Source organism: Aphis gossypii, chromosome X (assembly GCF_020184175.1).
Source record: "Aphis gossypii isolate Hap1 chromosome X, ASM2018417v2, whole genome shotgun sequence".
NCBI lineage: Eukaryota > Metazoa > Arthropoda > Insecta > Hemiptera > Aphididae > Aphis > Aphis gossypii.
Window position 1 is genome coordinate 12793199 of NC_065533.1, and position 17009 is coordinate 12810207.

Consider the following 17009-nt stretch of genomic DNA (forward strand, 5'->3'; position numbering starts at 1 on the left):
ATAACCTCCTTGCCTAACGCATAAACATGGCGCGACAAAAAAATAGTATGTTTGGCTAGTGTGGGAAGTCAATTCCAGTCTTGGGCGAAGGTTAGGTTAGTAACTTCTTATAGCTCACTTCCACCCTTGCGACACAATATACTTTTTTAGGTGCGACCAATTGTTAAAGCCTTATAGAAAAGTATTTAAAACACGACGATGCAGACTCGGAACTTGCAATGGTGTTTTAAAAAATGGTGTGTAATCAACTACGTTAGAAGTTTAAGAATGACACAGCAGAAGAAAATGGAAATATATAATAGATTAAATATTGAGAAATAAGCATATATTAGGGTGACGACACCAGTTAATGAACACTTAAGATAGAAAATTTTCTCAAAAATGTCACTTCAAAAATATCTAACACATTAATATAAGTATTAATATCTATATTATATTATTTTTAAATATTTGAAAATGATTAAATTCAACACACCATTAATTATTTAAGTTGTTTTTGTCAATATCCCAATGTGTGAACATAATTTCTAGTAATTGAACAATTTATTTCTAGTAAAAGAACATACTCGTAACTATCAAATTTTAAAATAAAGTAAATTTATGTGCTTTTACAGTCTCCATAATTATATTATAGGTAAATTTACTGATTTAAATTATGAATTTTAAAATTGAATACTAACAGTAGGAATAAATTTCAATTATATGCCAATAAAATAAATTAGTTAGGTAGAAATAACATTAATAAACTTAATAAACAAAAACAATTTTTAAATTTTTATTAGTTATCTTTAACTTAATCTAATGCTTAATATATAAAAACAAATAATCAAACTTAAAATGTTAACTTAATAAAATATAAAAACAAACTTTTAAACTTCTAATGTTATAGGTACACTAAAACAATACAATTTTTTGAATAAAATAATATTAATAATTTTATAATTATTGATTTCAGGAACAGCATATACTTTCTGGCATTGACTAATTTAGGAGGCATTATGCTTTGCATAACATTTTCTTTTTGATACCAACATATCATGCCTTCTTTTTCTGGCCATTTCCAATTTAAGCCGGACATGCACATCACACGAACTTGATATTCATTAGTTTTTTTTTCATTATTTCCCCAGGAAAATATTCTTCTTCATATTCAACAATTACAAAACATGAACTGTATAGCATATAGTTTTGATTACTTTTGAAGTCGTGGTTTGTGTTTGAGGTATGAGCTTTTTAATGTCTTCAAGTTCTTCTACTTTATCTTTTTTGATGTTCTTCTTTTTCCTTTTTTCCTCAAGTGTAATTTCTTTTTCAAGTGCTTTTCGCTTTCTTTCTTCTTTTCTAGTATCTATGGCTTCTTGTTTTCTTAATTTAACACATTCTTTTTCTTTTTTTAATTTCTCGCCACTGCATTGATGTAATTGCATATGGTACTTTTCTTTCAAATGATTTAGTTGATTTTTGACTGTTTGGAGTTTTAGGCCATGGAATATGTGTTGACCATATGTTATCAATTGAAGATTCACTCAAATTACTAGTTTTGATTCCTGTTCTAATATTTTCTATAATAATAGAATTATCTGCATTAATTGTATTTTCAGACTTTCCAGCCTTGTTTTCATTGTTCATAATTCTAGTCTCAATATTTTCTTCACTATTAAATATTTCAGTCTTTTTCTCATCATAATTTATAGTTACAGTTTCAATATTTTCTTCATTATAAATTAATAGTTCATTAGTCTTTTTCCCATCACAGTTTATAGTTACAGTCTCAATATTTTCTTCACTATTAAATATTTCAGTCTTTTTCTCATCACAGTTTATAGTTTTATAAAACCCTAACCGAATTAAAATCCTGCGTACGCTACTGAGTAGAGTGTTCAGATCATCAGTTACTTTTTGGAAAAAAATTAACAAATTTCACTGTTAAAGTTATGGTACATAATTGGTGTACCCAAGTAAACCGTTTACTAGCTGGAACCATTAATCTTTCAAAAAATGAAAATGATCATATAAAAATTAGTGCTTTTTCGAGATATAAAACATTTTCTAAAAGACCTAAGTATAAAAAATGAAAATATTGACTTAAATTGTCACAGCTCATTATTATTATTATTATTTGTATTTTTTAATCATTCTATTCTTCATCTAGAGTAGGTACAGTATTTATTTTTATATGTTTGATTTGATTAATTTTTTTTTATTATTCTCATTATTTAATAAGATGTTAATTTTAAAATATATAATTATTTCATTACAATTACAATTTTTCTTAAGATTACAAATTAATTCACATATTATTTAAACTCTATATTTATTAATGTAAGTAAAGATATGTTACACTTAAGTTGACAAATTTATCACTTGGCTGTATTATTATTATTATTATATCTACTTTTTATTGTCTAATATTAATCTTGTAATGTATTAGTTCATCCATTGTAAACTGTATTCATGTTTGTTATTATGTATCTATAATCATGTTTTTATTGTTATGAAATATAATAAATAAATATTTTGTTCTGTAATTATAAAATGTTTGAATTGTATTAAATATTGTCGACATATGTCTTATAATAAAAAACAAAACCTAAATATACCTACATTAACTTTTGTTGTTGTTTTTTCCATTAATTAATAAAAGGTGTTTTCGTTTGATTAGCAAATAATATCTTATTCATATTTTTATAGGGTATTTCAGTATTTATTTTGAAGTAACATACAGAAAATAATGGGTAATAAATTGAGAAAAAATGATGTTATTAAATAATAATTTAAAAATAGCGGGAATATTTTTTGGACCAGGACGAGACGAGCGCCGCCGCCGTAGTTCTTTACATCGCTCACCGTTAGCGCTTTTCACAATGTTCCGAAAAATAACACGGTAGATGCCCATCTATTAGTATACTTGTCTATGGCTATTGCATTAGAGTCAGTTCCGCTCCACGTCATTCACGTTACTTGCACATTTTGGTCTAGGTAGTGTTTATCGTATTATGTAGAAATGTAAAATACTAGAATTAAGACAACTTGGATATGATTTATAAAATCTGTATTTTAATCACGTCTTAATAGTTAATAAACCTTGATACTAAGTGTTTGGTTTAAGTAACGGTTACCTACAAGTGAAGTGTGCAGTTTATATCAGCCGTTAGTATTTTATTATGTGTAATTATATTATTGCAATTTACTGACAAAATTCAGTAATGCATTGTAGCTTGCGGAGTTTAACTTAAATGTACTGATACCAAATATATAATTGTACAAAATATACCTATTGGCATAAATATTGGTCGTTAAATTGCTGACGGACTTTTAGAGTTAAGAATATTATTATTATAAATATATAACCTAATATTGAAGAGCTCAGATCGTCTTGTGTTTTGATTTTTTGGCCATTTTATATAGTCTATCAATAAAGTGCAAAACGCAAACACTTTGTAAAACTAAATATACATACAGTACCTGTACATGGGCATATAATATAAAATAAAAGCCGAAGTCATGACCAACTTTATTAGAAATATTAATAAATGTAAATATGGTAAATCTAAATATGTTTTTCATTTCAAATAGAAGAAATCGTGGGCTATTACTAATCGTTAATAATTTACCATTGTATATATTATTTCCTAAGCGTGATGTCGAAATTAATAAAATTAAAGTTTATGTTTATCGTTGAAATGCAATTTACTAAGACGACAACTAATCCGAGTTTTGTCGGCTTTAAAATAGGACGAATGTGGTAAAAGCATTCATAAGTGACAAAAATCAAAAAAATGAAAATAATTAATTTCGAAGTATGAAATTCCAAAATAATACGTGTAGATTATAATGATTGGTACTGGTCTAGTTAAAATTAAAATTTAAGTTCGCTTAATAACCATTTAACAATGAGGTTTTTATTTATTAGTTGTTTTTATATTAAAAAAAATATTTTTATAAATATTTTTTAGATGTAATGGCATTGCATTAAAATTAAAGGGACCTAAATAGTCAAGAAAATGTTTTCCAAAATATTCTTTTATTATTTTATTCTGAAATACTAATATTAGTATATAGGTATAATATATTATTATACATAATACTATTAATACTAAATTGTATTACATCCATGCATCTATAGAGTTTAGGAAAATGACTAAACCGATTAGTAGAATATCAACCTGACGACATTTTCAATCTTTTTTTAACAAAAAAATATTACCTAGATTGAATTAAAAATTATTAATTGCTTTATTTACGTGTAACTATTAGGAACCTACCTATTCAAATATTCAGCTAATTTTATGTCAAATTTACATTATATAGAGTTCGTGATTATTATGTTTAAAAAACGTGCATTTTAGTCACGATTTTGTAAGTGTCGATTTTTTGTATCGGTACAAAAATTGTTTATATTGCGAAAAAACTAATATATTTAAAGCCGTGGACAAATATGAAGATTGTATAAAAGTATGTCAACGTATGAGAACCTCATCATTGGTCTACTCCATGTTATTTTTAATTTAATATGTTAAAATTAAAAAAGTTAAAAAAAAACTTATAAAATTTTCGATTGATTTATATAATGCATTATAAGCTCTTTTTCACTTTCATTGATTTGTGTAAAATCTAATATTTGTTTGAAAAATGTACGTGAAACTGATACATCTAATGATTTCCATTATCCAATATTAATTGTCGGAACCATGTCGTTAACTGTTGCGACCACATCAAATCCAAAATTATGCAATTCACTTATTATTCCCAATAATAACAAATTTATCATTGGAGTGTCATAGTAATAGAATATAGGTTGTTTTCATTTTGGGAGGAAGTAATGCGAAAGCGGTTCCCTCCCGGTCGTCGGTTCAAACAGAAAAAAAAAGATTGTTTTCATTTTTAAAAAAAAACCGGTCAAGTGCGAGTTGGACCTCGCGCACCGAGGGTTCCGCATTATCTAACTATTCTAACTGAACCACAGCCACCCGGGCGGTCGGACCCAGCGGTACCGGCTGCCCGGGCGAACCACGGAGTCGACCAGTCAGTCGTGCAATTGTTTTTGCCCCACTACTGATATACATGTACTACGTACTTGTACATGGAAAATCGTATAAAATCAAGTTTTGGACTTAGAGCTTTGTAAGTGGTATGAGTGCATTCCTGAGTGCATTTACTATCTTTCGGTAGTGTTTTTGAAAGCAGGAAGTCAAAAAAACGACCGTCCGATATCACATAAACTTATAATAATGATGATTATGATAATTTGGAAAATCACGTTTACAATCTGTTTCCCGGGAAAACCGTGGGAGATATGACGAAAACCAATAGAGATTAAATTGTTCTCCGTATGGATCTGTATATGTTATATTATTTAGATTTTTCGAAAACGTGTTATTTATTTTTTTTAAAAACATATAAAAACATATATCACATAAACTTATAATAATGATGATTATGATAATTTGAAAAAATAACCGACGTTCCTATAGCTAAAAAAAATACGTCCCTGGAATGTAAAATATCCATAATCATAGTATAATATTATCATTACAAAATGCTGCTGTTTAAACAATTTGTAATTTAAAACTGCCTTGTTTTGATTAACGTGTTAAATAGCGTTGCATACGGTCTTCGTATAACATGATTTTATTTCAGAGAGTTTGTCTCCTTGGATTGTTTTTGGCTATTGGTCTTATCGGACAAAATATTCCATTTGTAAACTGACTTTTAAAAGGAAATATCTTTATTTGGAATGTAATATTCGTATTGATCGTATAATCATCCGGGATATTTAACATAAACTTTATCGCCGGTTATTTTTGTTATGACTGCCGCTAAATACGGGTTTCCAGATACATACACATTGACTGGCATGCCCACTGCATAAACTGCATCGTGTCGTCCATGATTTTCAGCATTAACATTCGTGCAAGCCCCTTCGTCGCCATAATTGCTTTCACATAAATTACTCTGGCATTTACCTCTTTCTCGCATGTGTGGGAAATTATATCGCCGGCAGTCAATAACCGGACGGTTTTGTTGTGTATTTTTGGAACACGTAACAGCTGGTGTAAACTCTTCATCGTCGATGCATTTGCCACTAGGAAGGTCTTCCTCCGGTTCATTACGCTTTCGAATATTTATAATTGCAATGTTTTCTTCGGAATCAATGTCTTCAGGGCTTCGGGTCGGACTGGGAAGATCTACAAAACGATGATGTAAATGATGTGATGAACCCACACGAGGACACAATCAGTGACATACGAAAAGTGCTGATGAGTACGCAAGTCCCACGTACCCAAGTTCTAAAGGGTACGAAGTCACTATACGTCAACGCCCTGCAGTTCAAGACTTCCGCCCTTTGTCCCCATTTAAACGAGTACGGCGGAAATGCCACGAACAGGAAAATGCAGGTGTGCAAGCTGTGGCCGGACCCTCAATAGATTATAACCGATGTGCAATGCAAAACGTGGCTGGATGCAATGAACAGGACGTAGATAATGATACTCAAGTATCATTCGTACCCTTTAGAACTTGGGTACGTGGGACTTGCGTACTCATCAGCACTTTTCGTATGTCACTGATTGTGTCCTCGTGTGGGTTCATCACATCATTTACATCATCGTTTTGTAGATCTTCCCAGTCCGACCAGCTTATGTCGTACGGATGGAAATCGATATCAGTAAACATGAAACGTTTATTTACGACTGGATAGCTGTTCTTGAATATTGGCTAATAGTAAAAACATAAATAATTATTATTTTTTCATTTTAGATTCTGACCGGAGCGATATATCATTGAATACAAATTTAATACCATCCATTAAACGGTGACCCACTTATAACCTACTGTACAGCAGAGCGACACTTACCCACCTTTTTTTAAGTATAATATAAGATTTTAGCATTTGAATCATTTACTAAATAATGTGTTACCCCGACTAATATCCGATGGTTCCTAATCCAGCATTCCACGAACTCTCTAACTGCTTTGCTCTTCGGAGGGTGGCCAAATAAAATATTAAACATTTTTATAACCACATGAGATCGGCAATTGATGGTTTTCAAAAAACTTTCGTACTCCTCCTTAGATACCGACCGTGGGTTGGTTCCAACTGTACGAGCAACGAATTCGCGTAAAACCAGCGCCACAATTTTTCGGAAATGCATGTTAATTTTAGAATATAGTTCGGTTAGTGTTAAGAAGTATTTAATATTAGTTAAAATGGGTGAACAACGTTTGAATAACATAAATACATATTTATTAATGGTATAAAATGGTATCCATGGCAACACGATTATACGTAATACGGCGTAATACTATACGCAGATTGCTGTACCAACAATGCACAATGAGATCGCCGTCTCCGTGATATTTTAAGTAGGTTCACCAAAATTACAGGTATGGTAGCTCGGAGTACTTACTACGATATGTGTAAGTTTCAAAACGAAAGGGTTGATTTTATACGATTTTCCAAAGGGCGTTTCGCTGTTGCCGGGAGAGTCTCGCAGTAGACCAACAATGCACAATGAGAAAGCAGGATGTTGTGGTGCAGCAGGATGCTGAATGCTGTAGTACATCAGGATTTTATGGTGCAGCAGGATGCTGTGGTACATCTAGATGCTGGATGCTGTGGTACAGCAGGATGCTGGATGTTGTGGTACAATTTGATAATAGAGAGTATCTCAAGGAAACAAGTTATGACTTAGTAGCCTTAGAAGACGTCGTAAGAAACAATGAAAAATCTCTGAATTACGAACAAAAGTTTGCTTACAATCAAATTATTACTAGTGTTAATAATAATGAGGGTCGAATATACTTTTTAGATGCTCCAGATGGAACTGGAAAAACTTTCTTAATCAATTTGATTTTAGCGAAAGTTAGAAGTACTCACGACATTGCCGTAGCTGTAGCATCTTCTGGAATCGCAGCTACACTGCTCGAGGGTGGGTGGTCGAACGGCCCATGCCTAATTTCATTTAATTTATTTAATATAAAAAAAAAATCTCGGTTTTCACCTGAGGTGACTTTTGCGCGGGAAACGCCGGGTGGGACAGCTAGTAAGTAAATAAAATTTTGTTTAAAACGAACAAAGATAGTTTGTAGAGGGTGAAAATGTTGCTCTTTCAGTAGCATCTTGCAATAGCCTAACAATCTAAAAATAAAAATAACAATATAATATAATAAATAGTCATAACGGTTATTAGCTTATACCTTATTCTTTATAACAATGTTTTAGTTTTTTAAATTTATTTAAACATTTGTTTAGGTTGTAACAGTTATCTTCAGCACATTGGATTACATTTTTAATTTCTTCTAAAAAGTGTTTGTAATATTTTGATGCCACCTTTTTCTAATAATAAATAAATTATTATTATAAATAATATATTTTACAACGAATTAATAGATTGCCGATTTTTTTCTTTAGCATTAGTTTTGTCAGTAGATATAAGCTCTACTTCTCAATTAATACTTTTTGTTAGGTTTTGTTCAAAAGATAATATTATTAAAGAAGACTTTTTGAAAGTCATACCGATGAAAAACCAAACTCGTGGTGTGGATTATTTTGAAACAATTTCTACATTTTTTGAAAAAAATAAAATAGATTGGAAAAATTTAATTTCCATATGTACAGACGGTTGTCCTTCAATAATTGGAACTAAGTCTGGTCTTGTTACTCTTATTAAGAATAAAATTGTAAAACCAAAATTAATCAATTTCCATTGTATTATTCATCAAGAAAATTTATCATGCAAATTTCCAAATGATTTTAGTGTTGTCATGAATAAAGCAATTAAAATCGTCAATTTTATCAGAGCTAGAGATTTAAATCACAGAAAATTTAAAGATTTTCTTTCTGAACTAAATTCCCAATACAGTGATTTTATGTTTCATACTGAAGTACGACGGCTAAGCAAAGGTAAAGTCTTAGAACGATTTTTTTCCCTTCGTGAAGAAATTAAATTATTTATCCACGAACAAAAAGGTGAATTTCCTGAAATAAACTCATTAGAATTTTGGTACAAACTTGCATTTCTTGCAGATGTAACAAAAAGTTTAAATATACTTCAAACAAATCTGCAAGGAGAAAATAAACTTATCCCTCACATGGCCAGTAAGATTTTTGCTTTTGAAGAAAAGCTCAAAATGTATATTGAAGAAGTATCTGATAATGATTTTTCAAGTTTTTCCAATTTTGATGTAATGAAAAAAGAAAATAACATTTTTTCTGATGATACTGATATAGAAACTCTAAAACCACAATTGCTTGAACTATTGGTCACTTTAAAAAATGAAATGAACAGTCGTTTCAATGATATTAAAAACTTAAGAAATGCATTTCGATTTATTGAAAATCCGTGGGCAGTAACTACAAAAGAAATATTTGAAATTAATATTATGAATCATAACATTGGTTTATTGAAAAACGAATTAATTGACTTACATGAGGACATAACATTAAAAGATATTTTTAATGATAAAAATAATGCAATGGAATTTTGGAATACACTTGAGGAACATCAATATCCTTCCCTTTTATCAAATGTAAAAGCTATTCTAACATTTTTTGGGTCGACATATTTGTGTGAAGCTGCTTTTAGTAAGTTAACATTTATAAAAAACAAATACAGAAATCGTTTGAGTGATATGCATTTGGACGATTTACTGCGGTTGTCAACATCAAATACACCCGCAGACATAAACAAGATCATAAAACAAACAGAGAGGTACCGTCCATCAACATCAAAACAACATTAAATTAAATAAATTAATCAAAAGCTAAATTAAAAATTATCAATCTAATAATTTAATAAATATATACTTTACTAATAATATAAATGAAAACATGTGTGACTTTTTCCTACAATACCCTTTCCTAACAAAATGTATAATATATATGTATATATAATTTTTATATTTTTAATTATTATCACTAAAAATGTATGCGGCCCGCAAGGAATTTTCAAAAATTACATTTGGCCCTCTCTAAAAACCTGGTGAGGACCGCTGCTTTATAACAATGTTTTAGTTTTTTAAATTCATTTAAACATTTGTTTAGGTTGTAACAGTTATCTTCAGCACATTGGATTACATTTTTAATTTCTTGTTCACATTTAAAGTGTTTGTAATATTTTGATGCCACCTTTTTCTAATAATAAATAAATTATTATTATAAATAATATATTATTTATAAATTTTTAAATTATTATACATACAACTGCTACTTAAGTAGTTTCAGCAACAATAATTTTTACTACTTCCTTAGCCAGTGGACGACCAGTATCAGATTCCATTTTTTTTCAATTTGATTGCCTAAATTTTAATAACATTGTTATTAACACGAAAAAATAATTTTTTATAATAAAAATAGTCGTTTATTTATTACTAGCTGTCCCACCAATTACCACCAATTACCGATGAAATTGCTGAGCTTTTCTACAAGGATGATAATTGCAATATTTTCAATGAAATTTTTACTTTTTTTTAAAAATAACAATTGTTATTATTATTAATAAATTACTAGTTACTACATAATTTAAATAATTTATTTTTATTTAGAATTTAATTAGATGTGGTATGGAACTGTTATGGCACCCTTCTATTATGGACCAAACATTTTTTTCTTAGAAATCTCGTTTTACATTTTATAGGTCTTTGTTCTACTATCAATCAGATCCTTGCAGTACACAATACAATACCCTGTACACTGCGTGTCTGTGTGAGAAGACGCATATAGACTTACGATAATAGGTACCTATATACGTTTTGCATATGCATTACTGTCATAACATAAATTCCACCGGTACGTATATTTTGACCGTAAAACACGTTAACTCAACAGAAAATATTTAAACGCCACCATTAAATATGAAAATACTCTTATAATAGTGTGGGATAGGTAAACTATAGGTAGAAAAAAATAAATAAAAACAACAATATAAACAACAAGAAAATGTTGGATGTATTAAAAAAAAAAAAAACTAAAAGAGTATCTACACTACATGCAGGTACATCGGTACACCTATATGCATTGTTTCTACTGAATATAGTTGACATAAGAATGTCAATGTCAATTTAGTATTGGAATAAAAAAAAAAATAAAATAAAAAAAAATAAAAAATAGTTAGATTAAACCACGGACTAAGATATACAGGACTGGAAACGAAGTATTATCTGTGGAAACCCAAATGTTTTCGCTCGGTACATAACAAGCAGCAACGCCATCTACTAAATGGAACTGCAAACAAACTGCTTTGTAAAAATTATTATTATTATGTTCAATGTTAAAATATATCACTACTTTTATAGCTGCAAAATGCAAATTGCTATGCTGTATTTTCTATTTAGAATTTACTATTTACATTGATAGCCGACTATTTAGAAATTAGATTAACTTTCGTTTCATTTCACATCTAAAAGTCAAAACAAAAGTTAAGTACTTTAAGAACAGAAAAAGTTGTAATAAAGGAGTTTGTGGACTGGACATGAGAAAGTTTCGGGTAGCAGTGATTTTGCTACTTCGTACTAATTCTATCATCAAATAAAGGGTAGTGTATAAAACCAAACATAAAAAATTATTATTTATTTTAAAATAATATAGTACATTTTATCTTAAATATAATATAAACAAAAAAAGGACATTTGAGTTAACTTATAATATTTAAACAATTGAAAATAAGTACAGCTATATTATTATAAATTTAATTCCTATAGAGAATTCAATAGCCACTGTAGAATGATTATTTTAAATAAATTTATTGGGAGGTTTGTTATAATAAGATGGTATATCGTCCCCGGAATTAAATGACCTAAGAAAAACCGCCAATCACGCACGTAGGGTTTTCCAAAGAAAAAGGAAACGCATGGGCCCTCTAGCAGCAATCGCGGAGGAAAGAGCAGCCAAAGACGCCAAGCTGGAGTTAGTCAAGACAATCAAAACTGCCAAGAACAGTGCATGGAAGGCGCTCTGCGACCAGGTGGAGAGGGACCCCTGGGGTATCCCATACAAATTGGTCATGGGCAAATTAAAGAGGCACCAACCTATCCCGGGCCTAGACTCTCCCGACACGGTCGGTCGCATAGTCAACGACCTGTTTCCTGCCCATCCCCCTCTCACACCCAGATACTGGCCCAGCATCTCTGAAGCAGACCTCTCCGGAGTTGTTATCACAAACGAAGAAGTGCAACTAGCGGCTAGGCGTACCAAGAATAAAATCTCTCCTGGACCAGATGGCATCCCGAACGACGAGGCCATGAAGCTCCTGGCTGTCAAACGCCCCGAGATTTTAGCCAGCGTGTACAACAAGTGTATCAGAGAGGGACACTTCCCAGTTGCCTGGAAGAAAGCTCGCCTCGTGCTGCTGAGGAAAGGGGACAGGCCCCTTCAAGACTCGTCATCTTATCGACCTCTATGCCTTCTGGACAGCTCAGCTAAGCTGTTGGAGAAGGTAATCGATCACAGGCTCAGGGAACATCTAGACATCTACAGCGGTCTCAGCGACCGTCAATTCGGTTTTCGCTGCGGTAGATCAACCACCGACGCCGTGAATCTGTTGATGTCTATAGCGGAGGACAGCGTTCCTAACTTCAAGACCGGGGTCCTTACACTAGACGTCCGTAACTCTTTTAATTCGGCATCATGGGACAGGATAATCGACGACCTACGCGAGAAGGATACGCCCGCATATCTCTGCAGGTTAATTGACAGCTACCTGTCAGAACGGTCGATCATCTACACTACCTCAGGAGGACAAACAATCGTGAAGCTTTTCAGCGGCGTTCCTCAGAGCTCGGTCCTCGGTCCTACGCTCTGGAACGTCCTCTACAACGATCTTCTCAACGTTATATTGCCGAAATCCTTCACTCCAATCGCTTTCCCCGACGACATCGCTCTAGTGTCCAAGGCCCGCGAGAATTATAACATCGAGAAGGATCTCACAGAAGCTGCTAGCAGCGCTTCCAACTGACTCAGGGAAGCGGGCCTACACATCGCCGCTCAAAAATCCGAAGTCCTCATTATCACCACCAAAAGAACGCATAACGACGTGGACGTCACCGTGGAAGGATCCAAGGTGCAAACCAGCAGCAGCATTAGGTACCTAGGCGTCCAAATCGACTCAAAGCTGAACTTCACCGAGCACGCCAACATCGTATCAGCCAAAGCTAGCGCTGTCTGCCAAAAACTAAGCAGAATCATGCCCAATATAAGCGCCGCCACACCCAGAAAAAGGAAACTCCTCGGCAACGTGGTGAACTCCCTGCTGCTATTCGGTGCGCCGATTTGGGCGAACCGCATAAGCGCCACGGGCAAGGACAAGATGGCGAAGGTCCAGCGGAAAACGGCTCTCAGAGTGTGTTCCGCCTACTGTACCGTCTCGGCAGAAGCGGCACTCGTCGTGGCATCAATGGCACCAATCGACATACTGGCGAAAGAGCGCCTCTACATATACTCCAACAAGGACGATCCCGAAGCTACGTGGAAAGCCAAAGAGGCCACTCACAGACATTTTTCTTCAAATATCTGTAAAAAAAACTCTACCGGATTCAGACAAAAAATTTTTATGTGTGTTTGAAATTTAAATTTTTACAAAACCGCGTTAAATAACGGTTTTTTTTTGAAGGGTCGATAAAATTTTTTTGGCCCTATCAAAATACTTGAAAATTTTATACAAAGTTTCTCATAAGTTATTCTTAAAGTGATTAAAAAATTATAAGAATACATAGGCACAATTTTTTTTATTAGCATTTGAAGTTCAAATTTTGACAAAAATTCGTCAAAACCATGAATATTTGCAAATTATTTTATAGGTATATTAAATAAAAATGTTTGTATAAGTAGCTAAGAGTTGAAAATTTAATACAAGGTTTTTCATAAGTTTAGCTTACAATTATTATAAAAGAACTTAAATTTTGTTGTATTCAGGCCATTAAAACATAAACCACCTTTTTCACCAACCACTCGAAATTATATCCTAGGCTGACAAATCATCTTCGTTCAGAATCGTTTTTAGTATACAATGATAACTATCATTGGATTCAAATTTAACACTCCTATAATATATAATAATGATCCATACGGCACCTAATGTACAGCAGAGCGGTACTCACTTGCCCGCTTTTTTTGTTTTCTTTTTAGCTTGGTAAATTATAAATATTAAATATTATCATATTAAACAAATATTTAAGTTTATCGTTGAAGTGTTTAAACTATATGTATAATAATATATACCTAACTAGTGGTATATTTTTTTTTTCAAAAGGAGTATTATTAACGAGTCAAATGTCGATTCACACAGTTGATTGGTTACATATTTTTATTGAATAATTGCATTTTCATACATTTTTATTTTTTTCCTTATATATTGTCTTTGTAGTTTGGGTTCTAATTGTGATCGAAAAGGTATAATATTTGTTTTTCGTATACGTATGATCCTTTCCCTGGAAATTGTACTGTCACCACTTCCCCTTCCACACTGGCTACTATACCAGCTAGGTAAGGTTCTCCTCTTTGTGTTACTAGAACTGGAATTCTAGCTATTGGCTGCTAAAAAAAAGGAAAAAAAACAACATTTACTTTATGTGTTGATAGAAGTTATCTTTTGTATTAGAAACCTAATTTTCCATTATGCCATGAGAGTAGTTCGAACAGGATGGTACATTTTCGTGTTCCACTGCAGGTTCAGGCTATGAACAATTAAATCATATATGTATAATATATGGGTGTATTTTATTATTAATACTATTTTATGAAATGTAATTGATTGGTATTACAAACCTGTTTTTCTATCAAGTGTTGACAGCAGTTTTAACAGGATGGTACATTTTCGTGTTCCACTGCAGATTCGGGCTATAAAAAATTAAATCAGACATATGAATTTTTATTTTTATTATTTTTTTTTCATAAAATTAACGTTCCAAACACATCTAATCTCGAGGAAAATATCGAGTTTCATTTAAACGTGTTCTATAATTTTAACTCACCAAATTAGTTGACGTCTGAGATTCATAAGATTCGATTTTTCTTCTCACCGTTCTTATCGGGGGAATCACAATACATTCTGGTTCTGGTCGAATACGACGAGGTGTATTGCACTTCGATATGGGGAATAATGATTATTTTATATCAAAAAACGTTATCTATACGAGGGCGTACCCAAAAGAAACCGAACTATTTTTGTACAAAGTTATTTATTTAATTTTTTTACAAAAAACATTTAATCTCCTTCAAAGTACTTTCCATTGGAGTTAATGCACTTGTCCAATCTTTTGTTCCAATTTTCGAAGCATTTTTTAAACTCATCTTTTGTGATGCCTGCCAACGCCTCCGTCGTTTTTTTTTTTACTTCACCAATGTCCGCGAAACGCTTTCCTTTCATGTCTCTTCATTCTTGGGAATAAAAAGAAGTCACAGGGAGCCAGGTCGGGTGAATAGGGTGGATGGGACACAGTGGTCATACCATTTTTGGTCAAAAACCTCCGTAAAACGGCCTTGTTTTTGCTGCTCAGTCAGCAGTCGAGGAACAAATTTTGCAGCCACCCGTTTCATCCCCAAATTTTCACTTAAAATTCTCTGTACTGAACTCCATGTCACACCAGATCTCTCCGCTACTTCTTCGATGGTTTTCCTTCGATCTTCCAGGTTAATTTTGTGAATATTTTTTACATTTTTGTCGGTTAGCGACGTCGAAGGACGTCCAGAGCGAGCTTGATCTTCTATCGACATTTCACCACTTTTGAAACGAGAAAACCACTCAAATACTTGAGTTTTCCCTAAAGCATCACCTTTGTAAGCCGTTTTCAACATCTCAAGGGTTTCTGTGCCCGTTTTCCCGAGCAGGAAGCAAAACTTGACAGCCGCGCGCTGTTCAGCCATTAAAAAAACGACGAGTACGCAAAATAACTTTAAAAAAACAAATTACACCAACGTAACGCAATCCTCTACGATGACGGCCGTTGGCATACTGAATGTTGAGAAGTATGTCTATACGTCCCTGCCAGCAAATACGCGGTACTACTAAAACTCTGTCCCGCACAACATCAGTTCGGTTTCTTTTGGGTTCGCCCTCGTATCATCCAACGTCTCTTCTGATGGTGTAAATACTTCAACATTCGACAAGACTTTCCAACCGTACCTTCGTATATTATATGGACTAAAATCTGCATCACTAAATCTCATACATTTCTGATTCACTCGTCCGAATCCACTAAAAAGAGTCTAAAATATTGTCGTTTTACTTATTTAAGAATTTAAAAAAAAAATTAACTTATTAACTCATTAATGTCCAGCCTTGAATTTAACATTACCCTAATTAACGTATCCGGTTCTCTGGTCCACGTAACGACGCGATTCGCTACTTCCTGAAATTTTGGATCTACTTGGAACAGTACACGGAAAATGCTTCGAACCGTGTCAGCTTGCCCTTTTTGCTTTAACCTTAGAGAACTAATTATGCATTATAAACTGCTGTCCGAATTAATGAGGTTTTACTTTTTTTCATAAACTATCTGACTATCTAACTATCTAACTGTATTTTAATATTTACAATAAATTGAATTAAATTAATTTGTATTTGTTATTTAAAACTATTTATACATCACAGAAACATAACAAAATTTTATTAAATATATCAACCATATTATATATTTGTTATTGCTGCTGAGAATTCGGTTCCCATATGAAGTGATAGATAACATATTTTAAGGTAGTGGTGAAATCATTAAATATTAAAAGAAAAAACAAGAATAATTATAGGTAATTAACTCTTGAAAATAGCAGGAATATTTTACTAACCAAATAAACCTAAAATTTAGTTTTAAGTTATCTACGACAATGTCTAAAATTTTAAAACATATTTACCCAAACTTTTTTTGGAAAAAAAATAATAGGTTATTTCTAAGTACACCGCAATAACTGCGGTGCCAAACATTTCCAGTAGACATGATGATTGATGGCTAGCGACAATGCATTCTGAGGAAAAATGCCAATACAGTGATTGTTTTTAGCAATCGGTTGTTATTATGCA

The 17009-nt window shown here is 32.3% G+C and overlaps 2 protein-coding genes and 1 long non-coding RNA gene across 3 annotated transcripts; 1 reads left to right on the forward strand and 2 right to left on the reverse strand.

The window, feature by feature from the left end:
* Window positions 1-5442: 5442 nt before the first annotated feature.
* LOC126551888 (uncharacterized) lies at window positions 5443-7375 on the reverse strand. Its single transcript, XR_007605772.1, has 3 exons — window positions 6921-7375; window positions 6250-6717; window positions 5443-6188 (listed from the first exon to the last, which is right to left on the reverse strand). It is a non-coding gene; the product is annotated as an uncharacterized LOC126551888 (long non-coding RNA).
* A 1391-nt stretch (window positions 7376-8766) lies between these two features.
* Window positions 8767-9744, forward strand: LOC126552352 (general transcription factor II-I repeat domain-containing protein 2B-like). The gene is made up of 2 exons (XM_050207041.1): window positions 8767-9100; window positions 9200-9744. Exons 1-2 carry the CDS (start codon window positions 8767-8769, stop codon window positions 9742-9744), a joined length of 879 nt encoding a protein of 292 aa, XP_050062998.1.
* A 5647-nt stretch (window positions 9745-15391) lies between these two features.
* On the reverse strand, window positions 15392-15859 carry LOC114130662 (protein GVQW3-like). The gene has a single exon (XM_027995670.2). It carries the CDS (start codon window positions 15857-15859, stop codon window positions 15392-15394), a length of 468 nt encoding a protein of 155 aa, XP_027851471.2.
* Window positions 15860-17009: the final 1150 nt, after the last annotated feature.

Excerpts from the sequence above, each read along its gene's own strand:
- LOC114130662 (XM_027995670.2), bottom strand. The coding sequence starts at position 15,859 with ATGGCTGAACAGCGCGCGGCTGTCAAGTTTTGCTTCCTGCTCGGGAAA.
- LOC126552352 (XM_050207041.1), top strand. The coding sequence starts at position 8,767 with ATGAATAAAGCAATTAAAATCGTCAATTTTATCAGAGCTAGAGATTTA. Across the intron at positions 9,101-9,199 it reads ACTTATCCCTCACATGGCCA|AAAATAACATTTTTTCTGAT; the intron begins GTAAGATTTTTG and ends TAATGAAAAAAG.